The sequence below is a fragment of the Onychomys torridus genome, chromosome 1 (assembly GCF_903995425.1).
Source record: "Onychomys torridus chromosome 1, mOncTor1.1, whole genome shotgun sequence".
Classification (NCBI taxonomy): domain Eukaryota; kingdom Metazoa; phylum Chordata; class Mammalia; order Rodentia; family Cricetidae; genus Onychomys; species Onychomys torridus.
Window position 1 is genome coordinate 47,626,614 of NC_050443.1, and position 25,893 is coordinate 47,652,506.

The 25,893-nt window shown below is 37.1% G+C and overlaps 1 protein-coding gene and 1 pseudogene across 9 annotated transcripts in view; both read right to left on the minus strand.

Moving 5' to 3' along the window:
* Mef2a (myocyte enhancer factor 2A) overlaps window positions 1-25,893 on the minus strand; it is a 127,300-nt gene that overhangs the window by 35,752 nt on the left and 65,655 nt on the right. For 5 of the 9 annotated variants that reach the window (XM_036185015.1, XM_036184970.1, XM_036185023.1 and 2 more), the window contains 4 exons: window positions 24,474-24,664; window positions 18,114-18,317; window positions 2,423-2,560; window positions 88-307 (listed from right to left, as the gene is read on the minus strand). In XM_036185015.1, coding sequence (XP_036040908.1) covers window positions 88-307; window positions 2,423-2,560; window positions 18,114-18,317; window positions 24,474-24,527 — 616 coding nt within the window. In that variant the 5' untranslated portion in view covers window positions 24,528-24,664. Of the gene's footprint in view, window positions 1-87; window positions 308-2,422; window positions 2,561-2,624; window positions 2,757-18,113; window positions 18,318-24,473; window positions 24,665-25,893 lie in introns of all 9 variants that reach the window. The other 4 variants (XM_036185027.1, XM_036184998.1, XM_036185035.1 and 1 more) reach the window with 1 other exon arrangement.
* LOC118586154 lies at window positions 21,741-22,404 on the minus strand (annotated as a pseudogene).

Genomic DNA, 25,893 nt, shown 5'->3' on the forward strand with positions numbered 1-25,893 from the left:
AAGTTAAGACTAAGGAGAATAAACTTGGTCAGCAATTCATTTCTCATTCTCTTTCTAAAAGTACCAACAGAACACTTCACAACATACTTGCACTGCCAGTACTCGGTGGTCTCTGTGGAGCGCCAGGGGACACATTTCTGTGTAATGTGGCTGGGGGTGGAGACAGCATGCTTGAGTCTGCTAATGTTGAGGTGGCTGCCAAAGACGGTGACACAAGTGAACTCCCTGGGTTAGTGTACGACAAAGCATTGGGGCTGGTCACAGGGACTGTGACAGACATTGAGAAGTTCTGAGGTGGCAAACCAGGCTGTAAGTAAGAACAAGGAAGAGAAAACTATTGGTTTCATTCCATCAACATTAAATAACTTAACTAGTTAACTCTTATTATTCAAAGAAGAGGACAAGGATAATTTCTTCATTTGCAGTGTTAAGCTGCTTCTTCTAGAATTATACTTGAATATGAATATACCTGACATGAACTTTTTTATTTTCAATTTTATATTGATACATAGATGCTAATAACTATATAGCACATTTCAAATATTAAAAAGATGAAATTAAAAGTTAAAACCTGAAATTAAAATATTGTTGAATTTAGACATTACAAAATATTTCAGTTACCAAGTAAGCATTAATTAGAACTCCAGTGCAAACCAATTTAACATTACATTCATTTCTTTCTTTTTCTTTCTTTCTTTCTTTTTTTTTTTTTTCTTCAAGACAGGGTTTCTCTGTGTAGCTTTGGAGCCTGTCCTGGATCTCACTCTGTAGACCAGGCTGGCTTCGAACTCACAGAGATCTGACTGCCTCTGCCTCCCTAGTGCTGGGATTAAAGGCATGCACTACCACACCCAGCTCTTAACATTACATTTCTATTGGGGGAAACCCAAATATAACCAAAGGGTAAAGTATATACACATTATTAACTTAATATATCAACTTTGGGATACTATGAATAAGTCCAGTATGATTTGATTAACAGACATTTATTTAAACTAGAAAAGTCAAATAATTATACACAGAACACAATGTAATTTCTATGTAATGAAATACACAAAAAAACCTACCTACACATTAAGATTAACTACTGCCAAGTTAGACTAGAGAGTCTTGGTATCTTTACAATTGTATAAAGATTAAATTATAAAGATTATAAAAGCTATCTTCTAGTCAAAATCCTTCATATACTTTATCTCAAAGTGCATTTCCTAGTTTTCTCTGGTATTTTCTCCACAGACCAATTTCAATACATTTGTTGACCATGATAAACAGCAAGCTTCTTTATAATTTAAAGTTGTATGGTGGGGAAGTCAAGAAACAAACAATGAAGCAATTTTAGTGTACTCTTGCAGCGTCAAGTTTAAGTGTGGGAACAACACCCCTGTGAGATCAGAGAAATTTTATTTGCTACTATTCCATTTTAAAAAATAATGGTTATTAGCTCAAAAAATTGTTTAAAGCTATTTTCATGTGATTCTTCCTACAGAACTACTTTGAAGAAATGATATATGATGTGCATCATTTTTTAGGGCATAATTCAAGAGATTCAACTATGATAATGAAAAGAAAAAGAAAACCAAAACCCCAGCACTGGAGCCAACTGGTTCCACAACAGCTATCCCCACCCACACAGAGGTAGAGAACAGAGCTACAAGCAGTGGTTCTAGGTGTTCTTGCTGGGGAGCCCAGGAAGATTTTCCACTATTTTCAGACCAGCACATGAGTGCAGTAAGCTCAAAATGGACTGTTTCACAAGATTAGGTGCACAGAAAAATTATAGCGAGTATTTGTTACGTGATTAGTTTAAGAACAAGAGTTTCCTTAAAATAAATCTAGTTCTCTTCTGCAGTATTGAGTATGAGAGAAGAGCAGTTATACAAAGAGCTCAACAGTCAGCTCAGTTCTTCTAAAATGAAGATAATTGTATAAAGTAAGTAAAATGATTTAGAGGAACGAAATCTTACAACAAACTCAACTAACTTATATTTAGCATTTTTAAGATCAACTAAATATGTATATTAAGTTATGGGAAAGACAGAAATGCCTTATATGTGTACTTTATACTAAAAATCAAGGAATTTTAAAACTAGAAACAATTTTAAAAATCATGTGAGCCAACTCATTTACTTCACAGATCAAACAATTATAATTCAGGATAGATGGACAGCTTATATAAAGATAAAAGGGCAATTAGTGGCAGAACATGAATTAGGACGTTTTCTCTTCATTTCTACACTTAAGACAGTCAACATTTAGTACTGTAAGATTTTGGCATTTCAAAGCTCTGTCAAACCAAAGAGAGTTCATAAACACCTTCTTTTCTCTAAGACTTGCCATCAATCTTCTGTCAAAAATGAGGTAGGATGTGTGGTCAGTTTCTTCATGCACATGATAAAAGCACAAACCATACTTTAGTACTCACTGCGATTTTATGACTCCGCATCATATTATCAAATTCCTCATTAATTTTTTTATACTTCTCTTCTGTGTGTGGAGTTAGCACATAGGAAGTATCGGGGTCTGGGCTGTCGCACCCTCTGTGCTCCTTCTTGTTCAGAGCCTAAATATGAAGTTAACAAAGAGGATCAACAAATAAAAAGGAGAGGTAAAGTGAAAGTACTTACAGGGCCTCGTTTGAAAATAAAATCACTATCTTCATTTAGTTTGCTGAATCTGTCCTCCGAGAGTGGACTGTGCTCAAAGTAATCGTCAGCATCAGGGCTCTCACAACCATTAAGGCCTTTCTTTCTTAAAGTCTGAAATACAATCGGAAAATTCACACAAAAAGAATACTAACTTTCCATGAGCTTTTCGTAAAATGTGTTAAGAGAGCACAGGTCGAATAAACGGCATTATTTAAGAGCCACTGAATGATTATCAAATGACTACAAACAAACTACATTCTCCAAGTAACACAAGCCTAAGACGGGAGCAAACTGAGCTCTCCCACTGCACATTAAGAAACAAGGAGTATTTGTTTGTTTGGACTCTTGCATTTCAAAGTGTTTAGAGGATACTAAAATCACTTCATGTTCAGAGACACAGCTATACTATGATTAGTAAGTTAGTAAGAATGTAACAAGAATCTATCAAAACAATATGTTGAGAAATTACAGGATCTTTTTTATCTACTGGCATTCCTTTCTATCAGGATTTATCCTATTCATTAGGAATTAATTAGCCCAGAATCCAAATAATTTACTGCTAATTTGTTCTCTTCTTTATTATCAATTTCCCACATATTCTTAAAACATAAAACTTCAAACCAATGTTTATTTAGCAACAATGAGTCTTTCCTATGTATGATGAATGTCAACATTCTCAGGGACTTTACATATATTATAAATCTGTAGTGAAAAGTTATTCAGAATATATCCCCTTTCTCCTTTCCTAGCTTTTTCTCTATAGTCCCTTCAGTTTGCTTTAATCTAGAGTTGATTTATTAGATAACTTTCTTAAGTGTCTATGAAGTATTCTCCTGGACCACCTTGATTTTTTTCTTACTTTGAAGTAAAAATATAATAGATGGCTAGTTTTCTGATTTCTAAGAAAAGGCCATCATGAAATAAGATCTAATTTTTAAAAGAATAAAAGCCCTAAGGGCTTAAAGATAATAGACTACCAATTTAATTTACCTTCAGAATGCTTAATTCCATTTTTAAACTTCTGATGCATCTCACTCAGTTTAAGGCAGAGCTACTGACATCTCCAGACAGTTTTGGGCTATGCTGAGTTTCCAGCACAACCAAAAGCAGAACTAGAGATCAATATCCAGAGCATACCTGCCACTTTTGGAGCAGTAACAAGCATGGTCAAAGATCTAGGCCAGAAATGTCACCAGTATGGGATTAACTCAGATGTAATACCAATGATCTTGATACCTGCAAACCTTGATTTGCAATCACTATGGATATTTGTTTTATTTCTATTTTTCCCAGAAGTATAATGTATCCACAGAACATTATAATTTGAGAGCTTATCCTTACATTTCTTCAAAACATTCTGAAATTTCACCTTACTCAGCATGGCTTATCTTTACATGCTAAAAATTATACACTAGGCACACTAGCCTTTCCAAATGCTTCTCATGTTAGGAATTTTATACACAACTCTTGAAACTCATTAAAATAAACAATTAAACATAAGCATGTTACAAACACCACATTTACTCCCCCTGTGGCCTTAAGTTCCATAGACTCGCAGTCTAACTATATTACATGTACATTTATGTGTACTTGGCCAAAAAAGGTCCTGTTGTCCAATTATCCTCACCATCCATGGTAGGCAAGTTCTATTTGCCAAATTTCTAAAGCTGGCATCAGTAGTGAAAATATTAACACTAAGAAATGGAACATACTGACCCCTTAAAATCTACACAGCTCTAGGAAAAGAACAAGTCCAATGGGCATCTATACATAAATCTCATCGTGCAATTGATCACTGAACTTTAAAACTCTCAGTACTCTCCCCCAGTTTTCATGTATCTTAAAGAGCACGTAATTCTGGGCTGGGGAAATGGCTCAGTTGGTAAAGTGCTTACTACACAAACTGAGGACTTACTCATCTTCATTATTCTCTTGAAAATGTTGAGTGTAGTGGTTCATGCCTCTAATATTAGCTTTGAGGCAGCAGAGACAGGAGGATGCCTAGGGCTTATAGGCTCAGTAAGACACTCTGTCTCAAAAAAAAAAAAAAAAGCCAGAGAAGCAACCAAGAAAGAGACTAACCTCTGGTTTTCAAAGGTATACACACACACACACACACACACACACACACACACACACACACACACAAACCACACACACCCCAATTTGGCCTTGCTCTTCTTTGTAGATCAAATTGTTTTTCACTGAGTTTTCTACAAATAGCAATTACAAAGTATGTATTTCATAACATTTTTAAATGTACTGTACAAAACAACACAACTAGGATTTAAAATTCCATGTACTTTTTAATTCTATGAAAGAAGGTTTAAGCCTATTGGTACTTATGAGGAAGTACAGTGCTGTAGCATCTCAGCTCTGCAAGCCTTCATTTCAGATGGGTTTCTGCCACAAAAAAGGAATGTAAGAGGCAGTGTCAGCTTTGTAGATAATGAGCTAACACAGCTCTGCCTGACAGCCAACTCTGCTCCTTATCACCAAGCATGAAGAGTGTTTCTGAGGACCCAACTACCATAAAAAGACTTTCTCTCTCTTTATCATTACCAAATAACATAGCAGCAAAGATTTCTCCCTGTCCTTGGTACTAACAAGTGGAATGCTGCAATCTACTAACAAGGCCAGGCAAGGCCCGAAGAGGCTGATCAGCTTTCACAGTGCTAGTGGAGAGCAGAGCTGGGGCTAGAACCTACTTTGCCGTTGGTCAGTCTACTTCCCACTACACTGTATTCCTTCAGCTGTTCAACCACCACATTACTCAGCAAGTCCAAGTGACAACAGAAGAGGCTTGTGATGTGCTACCGCATAAGTGCCGAGAGGACACTGACTGTGTGTGTACAGTTGTAGGCACGCCATCACATTTCCTCCTCAGTTCTTCCAGGATCCTAGTCACGTCTACCTCAGTGAGTAGGTGGTGTTCAGGCTTTGTCTTCTTTGAATTTTAAGGCCTTAGTTTTAGGATTGTAGGTTTCACTGCAGGGATTGTAAAAACAGTAGTAATACGTCTTTCCTACCCTGTCCCTTTAAATATTTTCTTTCTCTTTAACTCTTCATACTAAATTATAGAAAATACCTTCATTCAGTCCAGAACTTCTCTCTGCAGCTATGAGAAATCCACTACCACCATGTATATTGAGTTATTTGGGTTTTTGCATTTCTCAATGTCTAAAAGCATTTAATGCTTTCCAAGTTTTCTGTCATTCTTTTATAATTTCCTATTTCTTGGAGATACTCTCAAATTTGCCTTTTATTCCCTAAAACAAAGTATGTATAATCTGAAATAGTTGGGAGGCAGTCTGCATCTATCTTCCTGTTTACCAACTGCACCTTACAGTCTTGTTTAAGACAAGGTCTCATACTTCAGGCCAGCCTTGAATGTTTGATCTTCCTATTTCCATCTCTCAAGTAATGGGATTACAGGCCTACAGGCTGGTACCACCATGGTAAGATTTGTCTTGTATTTCTGCATGCTTGGTCATCTTTCTATGATGCCCAGTAATTCTGAAAGGTTATTAGATTCTGAAACACAGGGGAAGGTGTCACTTGCTTCCCTGATACAGGAGCTTTCTTAGACTTCATATATTATACAATTTTAGCCTGAAATCCCATCCCTTGGTTTATAAACTCTCAAACATAAATTCTCTTCGTCCTTTCTTCTTTTTACACATCTGCTCTGCACTAAAGAATTCTTAGTGTAATTCATTGGGAATAAATAAGAGAAAGCAGTAGGTAATTCCTAAGGCCCCAGTTTTATGTGAAGGGCAATGCATTAGACTCATCAGCTTAAAAATAAACGGTAGTTTTCACCTTGCATCTGCATCTATGAGAACCTGGCATTCTGCTTTTCAACAGTTGTATGGAGATGGGTACATGACTCAGGGTAGCCAGAACCTTAAATACCTCTTCACCTACATGTTTTTAGCATCCCTGAGATTTTGGCTTGGCATAGTCTTTCAGGTCTCTTTTGACACCATAAAAACATTTTTTATTAATATTTCAGGTAGTGTGTTTGTCTTCGATGGGAGAATTAGTCCAGATAACCTGTCCCTGAAAATACTGAATTTTTCAGAAAAATGAAAACCAAATGCAGTTCTTTGTTGATGGTTTTACTATGCTTTTTTCAGTTAGATATAAACCAGAATTTTGTAGCTTTTAAAAATTAAATGCAGAACTTACCATATAACTCAGGAAATTCCACTCCTAGTTAGACATCAAGAGAAATGAAAACACATGCCCATACAAAAAAGTGCATACAAATTTCAAAGCAGCAGATGCACTATTATTCTCCCATAGGGAAAGTTCTGATACATGCTACAATTTAGCTTTGAAAACATCAATGTAAATGAAAGAAGTCACAAAAGGTGATATATTTTATGACTTTATTTAAATGAAATGCCCAAACAGGCAAGTTAGTTGACATAGAAAATAGATTAGTGAATTAGTCTTAAGTATGCCTAAATACTTTGATAAATAATTAAAATATGCACTCAATTTTATTAACGGTGAAGGAGATCTGGACAATGGTTTATAGATACCAGGAAGTATGGGAGTACTTCATATAAGTTATTAAAAGCTTTAGAAACAGTGACATAACTAAAGATATGGAGATGACCAGTCAACAGGACCATATATGAAGATAACGTTCTTTGATTTTGAAAGAAAAGTAAGGAAAACAATTTCCCTATTCAATGTAACTCTAAGTAGCCTTTTACTCAGATGAATATATTATAAAGCTATACATTTCTCTTAAAATGCTGGTTATCTGCTATCAGGTTAATACTCTACAACAGCGTGACTACCAATATTTTAAATACCTCTTGGGGTGTCCAGAGTATACCAGACAAGTGTCACTGAATTCTCTAGCCCCACACTATAGCATTTTTGTCACACATATGTGAGGATATCCATTCTAAGAACTCTAATATGTTCTACTGAGATATATGTCTACTACTACATAACTACCATGTTGTCTGGATTCCGGATTCCTGTTAAACCACCTCCCAATGGTGGACATCTGGCTAGAAAATACTCATCACCACATTTCAGCCTCTCTCCACTACCATGACTAGGATACTTGGAATGTGGGGGAAGCATGTGTTCAAAATCAGTACAACTAAGTAATTTTAGAAAACTTGCAGAGAAGTTATTTGTCCTGGTTTATCTTGATACTTAACACTGGTGCACAATTAGTTACTGACCAATGTGAGATTACCTAACTGGAACTGAGCAAAACTAAAAATTTATTCTCTCAGATGCTAGTACTAGCATATTTCTGGAACACAACAACTACTTGTGGTTACCACATTGGCCAGCCCAGATGATGTTTCCATCAGGTCTGTTAGACAGTCCTGCCTATGACAATAGTATGCACATATGAAGCCTGAAACTGCCTTTGCCAACATGAAGAGGCAAGCAGGTGGACAAAGTTGATGCATGAGCAAGGCAGAGCCCTAGCCTGCTTCCACAAAGCCTAAAGTCTAGCATACTGCTGAAGTTTCTGTTGTAGGATATAAAAATATTCCTACTTTTTAAAGAGCAATTTTAGTTGTGTCTTCTCCTGTTTTTTTTTAATTTTATGTGCATTGTTATTTTGTGTGCATGTATCTCTGTGTCAGGGTGTCAGATCTTGGAGTTACAGACAGTTGTGAGCTGCCATATGTGGGTGCTGGGAATTGAACCCGAGTCCTCTGGAAGAGCAGTCAGTGCTCTTAACCACTAAGCCATCTTTCCAGCCCCAGTGTGTCTTTTCCTATTTTTAACTAGAGGTAGCCTAACTAATATGGTATTATTTTCAAAGTGCTTTTCAAAATACATTACTTCAGTGGACAAGCCCATGAGATTTATAACTTTAATACTTTTCTCCCTTACCTTATTAAACACTGAGCTTAGTAACTGTTAAAACTCAATAAATTATTGGAATATCAAAATATGTTAGACAGAAAGCTAAATACAAAAATTTACTTTAAGGGCTAGAGAGATGGCTCAGAACTTAAGAGCACTCACTGCTCTTCCAGAGTTCCTGAGTTCAATTCCCAGCAACCACATGGTGGCTCACAACCACCTGTAATGAGATCTGGTGCCCTCTTCTGGTCATAAATGCTGTATACATAATAAATAAATAAATCTTAAAAAAAAAAAAAATTTGCTTTAAATCAGTATTAAAAGCCTAAACGGAAACATCTTCACTAAGTGCCTACTCATAGAAAGCATTATTTTCTACTACCTTACATTGGTAAGATACATTTAAATATGGCAACTATACACAACTATACATACATGTGTATGTAGCAAATACTGATATAACTTTAATTATCTACTATACAATAATTCTACATGAATACAGTGGCATTAAAAAACTAAAGTGATTTTCTAAATTCCTGTACAAATACTAGCTGCTGTTCCTCTGTTCCTTTTGCAAGAACATACACATTTCAAAAGTTTGCACAGTAGATTCTGGAAATAATAATTTAAACCTAAAAAAATGTAAAAAGAAAAATTCTATAAAAACAAAGCACTGCAGGAAAATATTTTCCACTGAATTACAAAAGGTAATAAAAGGTAATTCTAACATGCAAAATTAACCTGTTATAGTCAGGAAGGTTTACACACAGTGCATTTACTTATGTACTAAGGTTTACGAATTGCTACCCTTTAAAAATAATACAAAAGTTCACTGCCAGATGTTTATATTGTATAATAATTAAATGAGAACTACAAGAAACATTTTTTTTTCTTGGCTTAATAAACAACTTCCTCATCCATCTCTTAACCACTGAGTGAGATTCTTCACAGAATGCCCTTAGGATACATGTTAAAGTAATTGAGTTAGCTAAACAAACAAAAAAACCCTAAAAATTATGTTATGCATTTATATTTTAATGTATCCAAATCATTTGTAATTTGTATAGGTACAGAGCTAGTGTATAAAATAAAGATAGAGTTAGTCTACACAAGAAAAGACACATTCCTTCCTACATAGTCAAGGCACTGAATAACCTTTCAGAACTGAGCCACAATGTAATTTAAAATATGAAAACCATATCACTTTTTTTTAAAGTTATGTATTTGAAGGGCTAGGTTTCACAAACTGTATGTCTGTATGGCCAATTACGTAAAAGAACTGAAATACCATCTAAACTACATTTTACAGGCACACAGACATGTCCACCTGTGCCCGGGAGCTGCATAATCAAGGACAGTTGTGTAAGAAGCCCAACACAAAATCTTAAGCTTACTTTAAAAAATGAGTTTTTTTCTGCAATTTAGGGGAGGTAAGTTGTCTAATGTCAATTTTGTAGATGTCATTTCTGCAACATCAAAAGGTTAGACACACATATCAGGGAGCTCAAATGATCTTCTAGTTCTAGAAGCAGTATAATGTATGCTGATAAATAATATTTGGTGGGAAACATCAGTCTAGAGTCCTTGAAACTTCAATGAGGAGTATACAACAAAAATAATTCAGTTTTAAGATAATAAAATAGCCAACAACATCTTGCTAGGATAACTACAGCAAAGTGGCCATTTAACATTATAGTCACAATATATGTAACACGCAGTATGATAAATACCAGTGGAATAAATTGAAAATACAGAAATAATACTACATTCACTATTTTTTTCCCTGTTCTATCTTTTTCTGCACTCCCCTTTTAAAGTAACCCTGCAATTCGGACATGAGAAGCCTACACTGAATAGCCTAGGCATTCTATTGCATTGCTTTAGTGGCTAGCCAGACCTCCCAGATATGGAGAGCCTTACACAAGTCAGGAGGACCTGGTTTGCTTCTCGGGCCTTAGTTATCTCCCTGTTAACACCATACTTCAGCTATACTTAGCTCCTATCAACTTGAAATAAAGTGCCAACTACATTTCCCTAACTTCCACCTAAACTGCCTTCTTGACCTAGAACACATCCCCCCCCCCACCCCGTCTCTTTCTCTCTCAAACCCCATTTCCTTCTCCAAGCATATTCTGTAAAGTACCAGTAAAGGGGTCACTGTCACAGCAAACAAAAAGATGTTTCACACTTTTCCTCCCATGAACTCTCATTTATGTATCAACATTAGTCTCTCATGGAGCAAATATAACCTCAAGAAAAAACACATTTAGAGATGTACAGTTCCTTATAAAAAGCACACAACTAAGAGCCAATAACTGGCTGGGCAGTGGTGGCACATGCCTTTAATCTCAGCACTCAGGAGGTAGAGTCAGGTGGATCTCTCGGAGTTTGGAGGCAGCCTAGTCTACAAAGTGAGTCCCAGGACACCCAGAGCTACATAAAGAAACCCTGTCCCAAAAAACTAAATAAATAAACTGCCAATAACTATCATAAACAATAATATTGAGCAGATGTCAAATAAGAACAGTAAAATTGGAACTGCAAGAACTATGGTGAGCGCTGCTGTGTGTGAGGTGGTGGTGCAGCCACACGGGAAGGAGGAGGCTGCAGAGACATGTGCCTCACCTTGTGAGTCATCACCCTGCTGCTTCAGGCTCTGGGAGGAATAAAAGTGAAGGGCAGGGGCTGAGGTGGAGGGAAGCTTTGTCTTGTCTTCAGATGCCTCATTATTTCCCCTTCCACTGCCACTCCAACTGCAGCCCTGTGAAACATTAGGCAAGCCACGGAAATACTCTGTCTCTTCCATTTCTCATCCACACTGTGAGGAGGTGGAGGTGGGAGGGGCTAGTGGATCCCAAAGCCTCTTTGGGATCAGTGTTATTAGACTTGCAGAAAATCCGAATGGAATCATGTCCTCACTGCTATATAGTCCACACCAGATGATCCTTGGACACACAGCCATTGAACAATTTTCTTTTTTGCTCACTTAAGGCCTTTGAAAGATGTGGTCACAACCGCAAATGGAGTAAATGAATGTGGAATTTGTAAAACAATAAAAAAAAATAAATGGCAAAATAAAAAGTTTATGAACATGCAAGGACATAAAATTAACTTAATATAAACATGTAAGCTGTGCATAGTGATGTACACCTGTAACCCCAGCTCTTGGAGTGCAGATAGGAGGGTTAGAAGTCAAGGGTAGCCTCTGCTACAAAGAGATTCAGACAGCCTGGACTATAGAAAACTGCCTCAAACACTCAAAACCAAACCAAAACATAAACTGCTTCTGTGCCAATATGGGATAGTAGTTGAGATCTCCAGCACTCACATTAAGAGGTGGGCAGGTGCAGCCTGAGTTCTGAACACACCCTCTGCACTGGGCATGGCATCACACCATGGATCCAGCACTCACATTAAGAGGTGGGCGGGTGCAGCCTGAGTTCTGAACACACCAGCTAATGCTGCCTGAAACATTCCTGTTACTTAAGACTGCTGTCCACTATGAAGTGCAGTGTTTTGATTACACATGCAAAGTTTTCTGCACTTACATAAACATAATAATTCATGGAAAAACAGTATTTTTCTACTGCTATTAGTTACATTTATCAAATCAGTGTTGTTTTGGATTATCCTATGTAAGAATGGTAGAGAACTGCTGCTTGAGCTGCTAATTTACACACGCATGCACGCATGCAAATTGTATCCTGAAGTCTGACAAGAACAGGACACAATTTCTAATTTCTGAAACAGCCCTTATCATAGTTCTGCTGTTTGGTTATTTCATATTTATATGAAGTGGCATTTTCGGCACAGTTGATTATAAAATCAAAATATCAATCAATTGCAAAATTCTCTAGATCCTGCAGTATTATAAATTTAAATCTAATTCTTTATATAATGGCAACTTACACCAATATTTGGTATACTATTTTAAACTTTGTTCAAAAAGATTTCTTAAAATTATGACTCATGCTTGCTCACTGCCTGAAATTAATTCAGGGTATATTTTGAGGGATAAAGTGTTGAACAAGCTTGATAGTAATTGTCAAAAGAGTGTGTTCCCTTCAAGCTGTTAGCTTACAATTCCACTTAGAATAAGGAAACCAAGATTTGTTTAGACCTCATCTCCAAGATTTGTCTTTTAGGTCTTGTAGGGGCACATAATACTACATTTCTGAAAAAGTTCTCTGGTGATTTATACTGACGGCCAGGTTATCACATTTGAGAACTACTGGTTTTAAATAAATACTGCTATTTATTTTAAATACTGGTATTCCTGGCACAATCACTTTTATTACCAGCTTTTAAAAAGATTTCTCTTACTATTTCTTCATGTGTCAAGAGCCCCTAAAACCAAAGTTACAGACAGTTGTGAGGCACCATGTCAATGCTGGAAATGAAACCGAGGTCTTCTGGAAAAGCAGATTTAACTGCTCAGCCATCTCTCCAGCCCTTTTTATTTTCTAATTGATAGATGCATTTTATAGTGATTCTCTATTTTTTATTTAATGTACTGGTTTCAGCTTGCTGTGTAATTTAAATGTAGGAAAAATTAAGACTAAAAAAGGAACATTTTCATGGCTGGAGAGAGAGCTCTGGGAAAATTACTTGCTGTAGCATTCACAGTGACAGGTGGGCGGGTACAATCCCAGCCTGTAATCTCTGTGCTGGGGAGGAGAGACAGGGCATCTACACAGCAAGCTGATCAGCTAGACAAATGGACTGAGTGGGAAACATTGAGTGAGAAACCTTACCTTGGTAAATAAAAGAACAATCAAGGAAGATCCCCAGTGTCAACTTCTGGTATCCTCATATGCAACCATAAACGTGAACACACACCTATATGCTCACACACATGTAAGCACAAAAACATTTTAGAATCCAAACTATCATCCTCTTGGTCCATTTCACACCAGTGCCTCAGTGTCCTCAGCTGTCTATCAGGGACAATAATATGGACTCTAAGACAATACAGTGAGACAGTGAGTGAGTCTCTCAGACCAAGGGATCAAGTGATGGCTCAACGGGTAAAGAGCCTGTCATGCAAGCATCACAAACTGAGTTTGCATTCCCATCACCACACAAATAACTCCAGAGGAGGGGTGGCGGGAATATGGGAGATAGGCAGATTCTAGCCACTCTGGCCCAATCACTGAGCTCCACCTTCAGTGAAGAGAACTCGTCTCAAAAAACAGGTTGACAATAATAGAGGTAGACATCCATAACAGCCTCTGGCTCCATACACACACATACATGTAAACATAACCATGCACATATGCATATACCACACATACAAAATAAGAGTATCAGACTAATTTTAATAAATGTTGACTATTACTCTTACTGCAATTATCTTAATTGTCTGTTAACCACTAAAGAAAGCAATCATGGTTACTAATGCTATACTAATATTATTGATGATATGCATAAAATGAATCTATGGTGAAATGTTTCAGAGTTTCATTGGAGTCAGTAAACCAGGAAGCAAAGGAGCCAGCTCTAATCTTCAGTTATACTACTCATTCACTACGTAACTGTGGACAAATCATTCTACCTGAGTCCCAATTTCTCCCTAAATATCTGTGCACTGGGTGTGATGGGTAAAGGAGATGCAAGTGGGTCTGTCTCTCTCTCTCTCTTCCTCCCTCCCTCCAACTGCCATGGTACTCCAGGTGGGGTGTGTGTATGACAACCACCACCACCCTCTATTTGGGAACGGTATGTAAGACATAAACAAGAAAGAGAAATGGCCATGCCCCTCTAGTTAGTTTGATTCTTAATGAGCACAATGATCTCTATGACCATATATGCTATGTATTCACATGACCCTATATCAGTATTTAAAAAATATTACAAACAGGATATTTAATACAAGGATTTTTGCAAAAGGAGGGGGGAAATGGATTTTAAAACAAACAAACAAACAGAAGTTACTTTAAGTAGCAGCTGCTAAAATCCTCACTTCATCCCAGTAAGTATAATTATTCTGAGGTACAACTCTAAAACTTATACTGTTTCTAGACCTATATTTATGCAATTTATCCAAACATGCATGTGTATGAATACTGATGATTATGTGTATTGGTCATTTTAACTTCCAGATTTATATATTCTAAGATAAGCTAATCTGCTTATAGTTATTCAGATTTTCATATTAGTTGGTGCTCACCTTGTACAATACTAATTTTGTAGCATTCTCAGAAAGCATATCTGCTCTCACCACACAAACTTAATACATATAATTTTACATAGCAATATGCAGGTGTGGCTAACAGCACTGTGTATCCATCCTTCTTTCCATAGTAATCGCAAAAGGACTCGTGTATTAAGGATGCAACAAAACAGAATACATCTATAGTAGATTACTTATAAATGTTTATACCCATTTGTTTATTTTCCCACATGAGATAGCCAAGGAATCTGAAACCTCATTATCATTATTGTTAGAAGTTTATTTATAGAAAATCCTTAGTTATAAGATGTGACTCCGTGGTTTTTAAAACCACAATATTCTCATGGTTCAAATTAGACATTTCTAAGTACCAGCTCCTCGCAGAGCCCGCAGCATAGAAGACCCTCAAATGTTGTGGACACATGAGTAAATGAACACAAAGTGCTGCCTACAACTACAAGTGCTTGAAAGGAAACTGTATGAAAAGGAATCAATGACAACAACAACAACAACAACAAATGTACAACATTATCATTAAAATTTCCTCAAGGGAGACACTTGCAAAGTTCTTTGAGTCTGGGTCATTACAAGGTCTCTGTCGTTACTGTTACGTGTAAACTTAAGTTTGGTCCACAATAATCCTTATAGATGCATCAATATGAACTCAGCTCATGCATATATACTACCAGCAAGGACACACTGCATCATCTTTTTAAGTGAAAGGAGGCCTACCTGGATGTAAAACCCAAACCTGTAAGGCAGGCTTATAAAGATGATTAAGACTTTCTTGGTAAGGCTTTAATATACAGTGAAATAAGACTAGGGATGCAGCTCAGTTGGTCAAGTGTTTACCTAGCATGCATGAGGCCCAAAGTTTGATCTACAGAAGCATAAACTGGGTGTGGGGATACACACCAATAATCTCAGCACTGAGGGGGTAAAAGTCATTCTCATCTAGTTGGAAGCCAGACTAGCACACCTAAGTCCTTATCGAAAAGGAGACAAAGAATTAAGCCCACCAATAAAGCCTTAAACTTAATCCTACCACAACAAATCAATAATGTTTATAATATAGTTACTCCTACATACTATAAAATTATAATTTACAGAGAACTATTATTAAGATTCATGTTGGCTTACATCTGAAAAGGAACACTAAAAAAAAAAATACCAAACTAAAACAAACAAACAAAAAAACCATCAAAATCCCAAGGGGTAAAGGCTGAAGACATAATTTAGAGCACTTACTGCTCTTGCAGAGGACCCGGACTCAATTGGTATCTGTGACTCCAATTCCAAGATTGCACACATGTGGTGCATATAAATTCATGCAAGCACACATATATGTGCAAGCAAGTGCAAAAACGCGCGTGCGCACACGCACACGCGCACATACACACACACTCACTCACTCACTCACTCACTCATACTGAATATACTAAAGCAGACTGGGACATAGGAGACTGCTAAAAATGTTTGGGATTTACTCTCTTACACTTTGACTGCTGACCACAACAGAGATGAAGACTGAGGTAGTCTGAAAATTCTGAGAAGTTTAAACCAGATTACATTCTTCACATTCTCTAAGGATGTTAGCTTTAGGTTGTGCGAAGCACCCTCAATTTCCAGAGGCCAAGAACAACACTGCTGCAATGAAAGAGTAGAGGAGTTAGGATCAAGAGGGCGACTGCTTTCTACAATGAAAGTAGCCAGCACACCTACTTGTTCATAATTCTACTCCTTTGTTCAGTGAAAGGGTGTAGAACTTTTGATAAAACTTAGATGTTTAAAATGAAAAGCCATTTGAAACATACTAGGGACATTCAAGTAAATTTAGAGTCTCTGGCAAACTTACTAAGATGATCTACTTTACCAAATTATAATACAAAATGTGCTTTTGAAGTCTAATAGGGAAAACTGTATAAGATAATTTGTGTTGCAAATAAGTTCTAAGATAGAACATATGTGCTAAATAACAGTAATTGTCAAAGGACATAAACATAATTGTATTAAAGAGTGTTTCTAAAGACATGGCCATATCAAAGTGATTAACAAAAGCAAAATAAGAAACCAGGCCAGGTGATGGCAGCACATGACTTTAATCCTAGTACTTGGGAGGCAGACGCAGGTATTTTTAGGTCAGCCTGGTCTACAGAGCTCCAGGACAGCCAAGGCTACACAGAGAAACCCTGTCTCCATAAAAACAACAACCAAAAAAAACCCCTTCAAACCCATTTCATGGAAGGTTCAAAGCAGTGACTCCTTAAATAAATTGGGGTAAATTGGTCATAGCTGTAATTATGCTATGCTTTTACTTCTCACTGGAAACAATTCATTAATAACTATAAAGTAATATGTGACTTTTTAAAATAAGGAGATTTTTTTCCCCTCAGCAACAAATTAAATCACTATCCAAAAAAAGAACCAAAATGCAGGAAGATTCAGGGGAAAAAATTAAATGCATTTTCATAACTATATTATTATGCCTGAAGGTGAATAAATTTGATTCCCACACAAGACAATAGTTATAATTATCTTCACCTGCATTTCAACTGTTGGATATAAAGTCTAAACTCAGACTCCATTAGTTCTTATATTCAGTTCTGTGTCATTCTTACATGGTTTTCAGTACTTTCTCCAAGGAAATGCCCAATTTAAGTGATTTCTTTCTAATATCATAGAACTAGGCCAATGAAAGTATTTTTAAAGCAATGAAAACATTCCCTTCAAAAAGTAAAATGGAACAAAACCTCTAAATATAAAGAATAAACATAAAAGCACACAAAGGTAATTGTGAAGTTAACTTCAAATGTCACTGGAAGTAGTTCAAGGAAATTGGGTGTGGTGGCTTACACCTGTAATCTAAGTATTCATGAAGCTAAGGAAAGAGAATGGTGGCAAGTTCAAGGCTAGCCTAAGTTATATCTCTAATCTCTGTCTCAAAAACAAACAAACAAACAAAATCAAACGGAAACCTTCTTTCTTTGTTCTAAACTTAAGTAGGCTGACAAAGCTATGAGAGATACTAAATGAATATGGACAAATACAACAGGACAAGGATTCCCTGCCTCTACACACAAGGGACTAGTCAAACTTTACTTCCTTTTCATTATGGTTAGTGTGAGTCATCACTGATATATAGTCTAATGAAATAATTAAGATACGCTAAAATTATAGCTATTGACTTGTAAGCAAAGTAAGTAATCATTGGTTAAAACTATATACTGCTTAAATGCTAAATTTGTACGGAATAGAACTTAATTCATTTTGTTTGAATAAATAGGAAGTTTTATAGCCCAACTGAGACATCAAATAGCAAATGTAGGTCCTTCTAAGAAATAGTTCAATGTTTTAGAAGTACAAAGAAATGCGGCTGTGAATGACATTTTTTAAAGGTAAGTAGTATTTGCAATTCACACATGACTAAATATGTGTGTTACCTCAACAATGTCCGAGTTGGTTCTGCTTTCATGAGGCTCATTGTACTCCGTGTACTTGAGCAGCACCTTGTCCATGTCGGTGCTGGCGTACTGGAACAGCTTGTTGGAGCTGTTGAAGATGATGAGTGCTATCTCACAGTCACACAGCACACTGAGTTCATAGGCTTTCTTCATCAGTCCAAACTTCCGCTTTGTAAAAGTGACCTAGACAGAGAAAAACAGAGGTTTGTTTTATTAAAAGCTTAGTTGTACTTGAAATAAAGTCTCTTTAATGATGAGTCTTTCTTTATACTGAGCCAGATTTCAAAGGTGAAAGGTTTCTAGCTTCATGCTCCACACAATCCTCCCCCTCCACTTTGCCACAGCACTGCAGCCCTGTATTTATTATGTATGCCCAAGGGCTCTGAAAGCAAAATTACCTGATGCCATCAATCTCCTTACTATTTCTCTCACTAGAACCTGCTGAGGTAGCTCTGAGACCAAATCATTTTTTTCCATGGTTTTTAAGCAATATATCCCTTATTCTAAAAGTTCCTGGAAGAAAAGTCCTTTTTTCCTATTTCCTCTTCCATAGTTTCTCTTCTTACCCTTCAAAACTCTCAGGTATTGAGAACTCTCAAATTTCTACCATGAAAGCACACCATCCAATATCCTCCCTGGGGTAAACATGAAGTTACTCAGAATCCTGTCTCTTTTCCTCAAGCAGTACTACCTGCCTGCTTTCCCCAGTCCTGCTCCTAATCACTCAGTGTCCATCCATCCTCAGTGCTGCATCCCAATAACTGTTACCATCTCAAATTCTCAATGTCAGAGTTCACGCTGGTGGCCTCTTGTTCAGTAAAAGCTGATGGCTTTTACTTCTGTATCATCTCTCCAGACATTCTTTTACTTTGTCAAGTCCTCAGATTCACTGACCTTACCAGTTTGCTAATATAAGTCAAGTAACACTCATTCAAAATGCTCAGAACCAAAATGTGCTTCAAATTTGGGGGTTTTGTGTATTTCTGGAATGTTTGCATGTTCACAATGAGTTATTCTGAAGACTGGACCTTGGACTAGACAGACAATGAACTTACCTTTTATATATACCTCATGTTCACAAGTTGAAGACAATTTCACACATTTTTAGTGTATCCCCATTTTGACTATAACCCATTACATAAGGTATGAGATTTTCCTCTGTTACACTGTGTCAGAACCCAAGTTTCAGACTTTGGAGACATGTGGGATATTTGGAATTTTCAATTAGAGATGCATAACTGTATCTCTTTTCACATTTTTTTTTTATTCTTTAGGTTTGATGGTCTATTATAGTCTGGTCCCTTCAAATATACATAAATCCTTTCCTCTTCTCTCATTAACATACTTGCCTGACAAAGACCCAAGCAAGAACCGACTTTCTAACATACACCTAATTATCAAACTATCAACAAATACACATGTACACACCTAGTATCTCTGAAATGAGACATAAATCTCACGTGCAATAATGCCTAATACTCCTAATTTCATGTTTGTTATATCATCTTGTCTCCTACAACTTCAATCTCCTCCAAAAACTACTTCACACTGGATAAACACACACACACACACACACACACACACACACACACACACACACACACACACTTACCTCATCATTCTATCCCCGAATTAGTTTTTAGTTGCTTCATCCACACTTTTCTTAATTTTTCCTTCTCTGCTGTTACTGATGCCTAACCTTACTCATTTTTGTATGCCTTTCTCTTCTCTGTGTATCCTGCTCGGCTCAGTCAAATACCACAATCATGTAAATATGCTCTGGTATTCTCTTCCAACTCCACCTTGTCACCCCAGTCCAAGCCCCCTCTCTCTACTTTAAAAGAAAAACACCTGAAAGAAATGTCTACGTGACCTCGAATTTGTGTGACTAAAGCCAACCATCACTGGCTATCTCACTTTCCACCTCAGCAGTGTTGGACAAAGCTGACCAGGCTCTTTAAGCCATTTTACAATGCTGTTTATGAACTGAACTGATTGCCTCCTCTCAGCTTTTAGCTCTATCTTCTTCCTCTGCTCACTTACTCCTACATATCAGACTTCATGTGTTTAGGTGCCTGTAGACTTTTATCTAGGGCTCCTTCCCTGTTATCCTCACATATTTTTGACTAGTGATTGTTTCAATTAAAAAAAAAAAAAAAAGAGCTCTTTCCAGTCTTATCTGTTTCAATAAATATATTATTATCTATTCAAATATCAAAAGCAAATCCATCAATCTCTTTTGCTATTTCTCTAATTAAAACCTGCTAACTGAGGTAGTTCTGAGACCAAAACATTTTTCATGGTTTTAAAACAATATAACCCTTTTAAGATTATGCTGACTCCTATTTAATAATCCACACCATCAGCAAATTGCCAGCTTCATCTCTAAAATAGACCTTGTATCTTTCTTCCCTTGTCTATCTAGATCAGTATCACTCAAATTTCATGATCTCTCATCTACACTGCTCATGTAATCATCTTATTGGATTTCCCAACTCATCCTGAACACTGCACACTGCCAAGTGACATCCAAAGTGAAATGTTCAACCTGTTTAAGTGAGAGCTGGTATTTCTCACTGCAGTGGAAATAACAACAAACTCACTCAGCACACAGTAGAAACCATCTGTTCTCCAGCTCCTTGTTTGAGTTATTGCCCATCCATCTCCCTTACACCCTATTACACTGGCACAGGTATGAACATACATGTGTGTACATATATACATTCCTTAGACAACAGCTACTTTTCACTTAAGGACTTCATGATGTTCCCTGCCCAAGGAATACATATTAAAGCACATTTCTGTGATGGCTGCTTCCTTTACCTTCAAAAAAAAAAAAAAAAATCAACTGTTTAATTTTTTAATGGTTCTTATCATGTAAGTATACATTTAACCTGTTACCCACATAGTTGCCCTCTTATGTTTCTGTGTGAGACCATAAACATATACATACATTTGTATAACCATGTAAGGAATTTTGCTGTCTTACAAAAATATCATTAAGATGGAGGGTAATAGCCCTATGGTATTCTCAAACAATTTCATATTTCATACTGGTATAATTACTCCTTTTAATCTTTGTTAATGACAGGCATGAATAATAATCTTTTTAGTGTGTATTTAAATGCATTATTAGTAATAACTTGGCAATCTCTTTTTATCTGTTTCATTTGGGATTTCCTTTCTTTATAAAGCTACTTATCTTTTATCATCTTCCTATTATATAATTTATCCTTTACTTATCTAAAATATTCTTCGGCAGAAAAAATTATTGTTTTACAAATGTCTTTAATTTTTTCGTTTATGTATTTTTATATACACTGAAAAGATTTTTGTTGTTGTTGCTGTTTTTGCATTTCAATAGAACTAACTTTATTATTTATTTTTCAAACAAAAGGAATGGCCTATAAGCAAATGCATAAACAGATCAAGGGGATGGACATGGCCTGAAGCGTACAAGTTGTTGCTATGTTGTATGGGAAACAGCAGGTTAGAAGAAACAAATAGCACTGTTTTGTCTGCTAGAGTCCAGAGATGCAAAGGAAACCAGAAATGTCCGTCCTTCTTTAGAAGAGGTGTCCTGCGGAGTTACCAGCGGGAGAGACTCTAACGTGGCTTCCGGAGAACTAGTCGGACTGTACAGCTGAGCACTGGTGTCAACTCCTTCCTAGTCTTCTCACTTCCCCCTGGTACACCCCTCTTTCCATCGTGTCTTTTCTTGAAGGTGTTCCTTCGGCACACCTGAAGCTCCGACACGTTCACTAATGTCACCGAGGGCCCTAGGAGAAGCGTCCCTCTGCAGAGCAGATCCCACTCTTCCGGACAGCAGCCTCTGCACAGCTCTTTAACAGTGCTCACCTCCATTACCCTATAATGACGGTGCTCCATGAACCGGGGCATGAATTTGTCAAGAAACTTCTTATCTGCATGAACTGAACTCCCTGCCCATGGACAGAGCCCTTGCTCTGTCGTACAAAGGGCAGAAATTCATACTCTGCCTGCTGCAATGTAATTCTACTCTCTTTCACTGCCTGGGTAAGACCAGACTTCCCATGATGCTCCTTGTACCATACCAGTCTGACATGCTGTCCTTTGGCTGTTTGATAATCAAGTTGGGACCTTCAGCCAAAATGTTAAGATCAGAGTCAGTTATCAGACAGGCCATCCCCACAAGCTGATCCTTCTCAATGTCCAATCCTGTCACCTCCAGGTTCACCCAAACCGTCCACTAAGCCCTGCTCTCCCTTGCTGCCATGCCTGTGGCGCCTCCGCTGACACCTCATGATTCAAACTGCCAGCGCCTGCCACCCACACACCCTGCAACAGCCCCAGCCCCATTGGCCCAGCGCACCTGCTGTTTGTTTTCAAACTGGAACTTACATATAGCTCTGGCTGGCCTGGAACTCACTCTGTAGACCAGGCTGTCCTCCAACCCATAGAGGCCAGCCTGCTTCTACCTCCCAAGTGCTAGGATGACAAGTATGCACCATCATGACCAATTCAGTTTTTAGTGTTTATTACAGACAGTGAGTACAGGTTTTCTGAATCCTGGCATTATACCTTTATTAAATATACTTTCTCAAAAATAATAAAAAGTAAGTATATGGTATTGAAACAGTTGAAATTAAATTACTTATGACTTGATGTACCTAGATGTACTAGCTGCAATGGAATTTTGAACTCCACACACACTTTCAAAACCAGTATGGTGGTATTTAAAGAAGAGACAAGTAGTGTGTCTTCAAATGATGCTCATGGGAAGCTTAAAGAAAACTCTTCCTTTAAATGCTCATAAAAGTATAAAGAGTAATATCTCTGCTGTACTTTTTTATTATGTGTGTGTACAGTGAGTGTGTGTGTGTACACGCATATGTGTATGTGTGTGCAGGCATACCAGCACATGGGTTTATACACCTGTGGAAGTCAGAAGTCAATGTCAGGTCTCTGTATATTTCCATCTTATTTTTTAAAGATTTACGTTTAATTACATACATGTATGTGTGTCTGTATGGGGGTACAAATGCCAGTATTCTCTATATTCAACCTCTGAAAGAGAATTTTAGTGGCTTTTTTCTTCCTAAGTCTATGAAGGTATACACATCGAGATAAGGAGAAGTACACAGAAAGTCTTAGAAGTAGCAAGTGATCTGAAGCAAGTGGTGATATTGTGTTCCCCAAAATATTGTGCACCCTAATAAATTTATCTGGGGTCAGAGAACAGAACAGCCACTAGACAGACATAGTGGCCAGAAAATGGTGGCACTCACACCTTTAATCCTATCACTTGGGAGGCAGAGATCCATACAGATCTCTGTGAGTTCAAAGCCACACTGGAAACAGCCAGACATGGTGACTCATGCCTTTAATCCCAGGAAGTGATGGCAGGAAGCAGAAAGGTATATAAGGCATGAGAACCAGGAACTAGAGGCTGGTTAAGCTTTTAGGCTTTTTTGAGCAGCAGTTCAGCTGAGATCCATTCTGAATGAGGACTCAGAGACTTCCAGTCTGAGGAAACAGGATCAGCTGAGGAATTGGCAAGATGAGGTGGCTGTGGCTTGTTCTGTCTCTCTGATCTTCCTGCATTCACCCCAATACCTGGCACGGGTTTGTTCCTATTAATAAGACCTAACAATTCATGCTACAACTACTAGCTAAGATCAACATAAAAATGCATTATAATTTTATAAGTAGTACTTAGTAACAAAACCAATAAAACACCAGTTGAGGGGTCCATGAGATCTAGCTGGTAAAGGCACTTGCCACACAAATCTAACAACCCAAGTTCAATTCCTGCAACCCACATAAAGGTGGAAGAGAAACACTCTGCAAAGTTGTTTCCTAACCTCCACAAGTGTGCTGCAGCCCAGGGCCATCTCCACAAGCAAAAGACACTCACTCAAAGTAAGAGTAAGAAATAAAATTGAAAAAAATTAATTTAGGGGAACTAATATTTTGTTTTGTTTTTAAAGTCAAATATCTAGAAATAAACAAGTCAAAAAGTGTCTAAGATCCACAAGTTCAAAAGCACCAGGGGTTGGGGATTTAGCTCAGTGGTAGAGCGCATGCCTAGCAAGCGCAAGGCCCTTCAGCTCTGGGGGAAAAAAATAAAATAAAAAAAAAAACCTATGGAGAAACAATAAAAACCAAAAAAAAAAGTAAGTGTGTTCAAGGGTGATAATTATGAAATTTTCTACTATTATGAAGTTTTCTGTGACCCTAAATGGATGTCAAAGCTACACAGAGAAACTCTTGTCTCCAAAAAAAAAAAAAAAACTTTGACCATTCTATATTATGTTTTAGAAATATAATGACCAATTAAATAAACTAAATTTCATTTACCTGCCGGTTCCTCTCATCCATTATGCGTGTGATTTGTATTTTCTTCCGACCCATTTTCAGATACCTTTTCTTCCTTATATTCCAAATAATTATATCAGAAGCTAATTTTCTTCAATATTCTAAAGCATCGTACACAGCTTCTATTATGTAACCTTCGAGTCCAAGGCTACCACTGAAATTTTCTTGAAAATCTAAAAGAAAGCACAAATGAGAAAATTTCAATTCTGTACAACTTGTAAATCATTAAACACTACAAAAACTTCAAATCTGCTCTTATGCTGACACAGTAAGCATTCTTAGGCTGGAATTTCTAGTTACCGAAATAGGGTAAGCAGGTTGAAGTCTGATTTTACCCCTTAAAGTTCACCTGGATCTCTCTGTACCTTTATCACTAAGCATATGTAGTTACAGTATTTGAGGTTTACACATAATAATAACAACAGCAACAACAGTAGCCAATGTTACTGAGACTTTTTGTATATGCCAGGCATTTTTCTAAGTATGGAAAAATCTCCATTCATTCATTCTTATCTAGAATCTCTTTAGTTTATTTTCCCTATTTTGTTAAATAAGGAGACTAGGGATGCGTAGACACAGAAAAAGTTAAGTAACATGGCAAAAGTCACCTAGTAAAGGGGTAAATACTAAGATAACACTTCTGGAAGTCAGACTCTAGAACAGCAACACACAAAATTCTTTATTGCTCCGGATGACCTTCATGCAAAAGACAGCTAATATGAGTGGTTCTAATTTGCCCTTATAAATTCTTCTAAATCAATTTACCCTACAGCCAAATTTTAATACTATTCATCAGTCTACAAAGGTACTACTATATAAACTTTGTATTATTATACATTTAAGTAAAATATTATTTCTCTGGGCATTAAATGAATACCTCCTTATCTGTTAAGATTCAATTTGAACACACACGAAAATGAAATCCAGACCAAATTTTCAACTCTATCATGCAATTTCAGGTCTGCTTAAATGCAAATCCGCTTGAAAGCAATGGGCTTTCCTCGGTATATCCTTGCTTACTGATCTTCCCATGTTCATTATTTTACTTTTTAATTTATACAACTGTAACATCTGCTACAATGATAACTTATTAACTCATCATTCACTTACAATAAATGTACTCCCAAACATCAAATCAAGAGTACTGATAAAATGCTCAAAAGAGCTAGGGCTTTGAGGCACAACACTTGTCCAGCACGCTGGAGGCCCTAGGTTCCATCCCAAGTATAGCAAAAAAAAAAAAAAAAAAAGGAAAAAGAAAACAAGTGTGTATGTGTGTGTGTGTGTGTGTGTGTGTGTGTGTGTAGGGGGGGGACGACAATGGAGCAAGAGACACAAAAAGAGACAGAAAAGGTAGAGGGGTGTGTGTCAATAATACATGGTTCCTCATCTCACAAAGTTC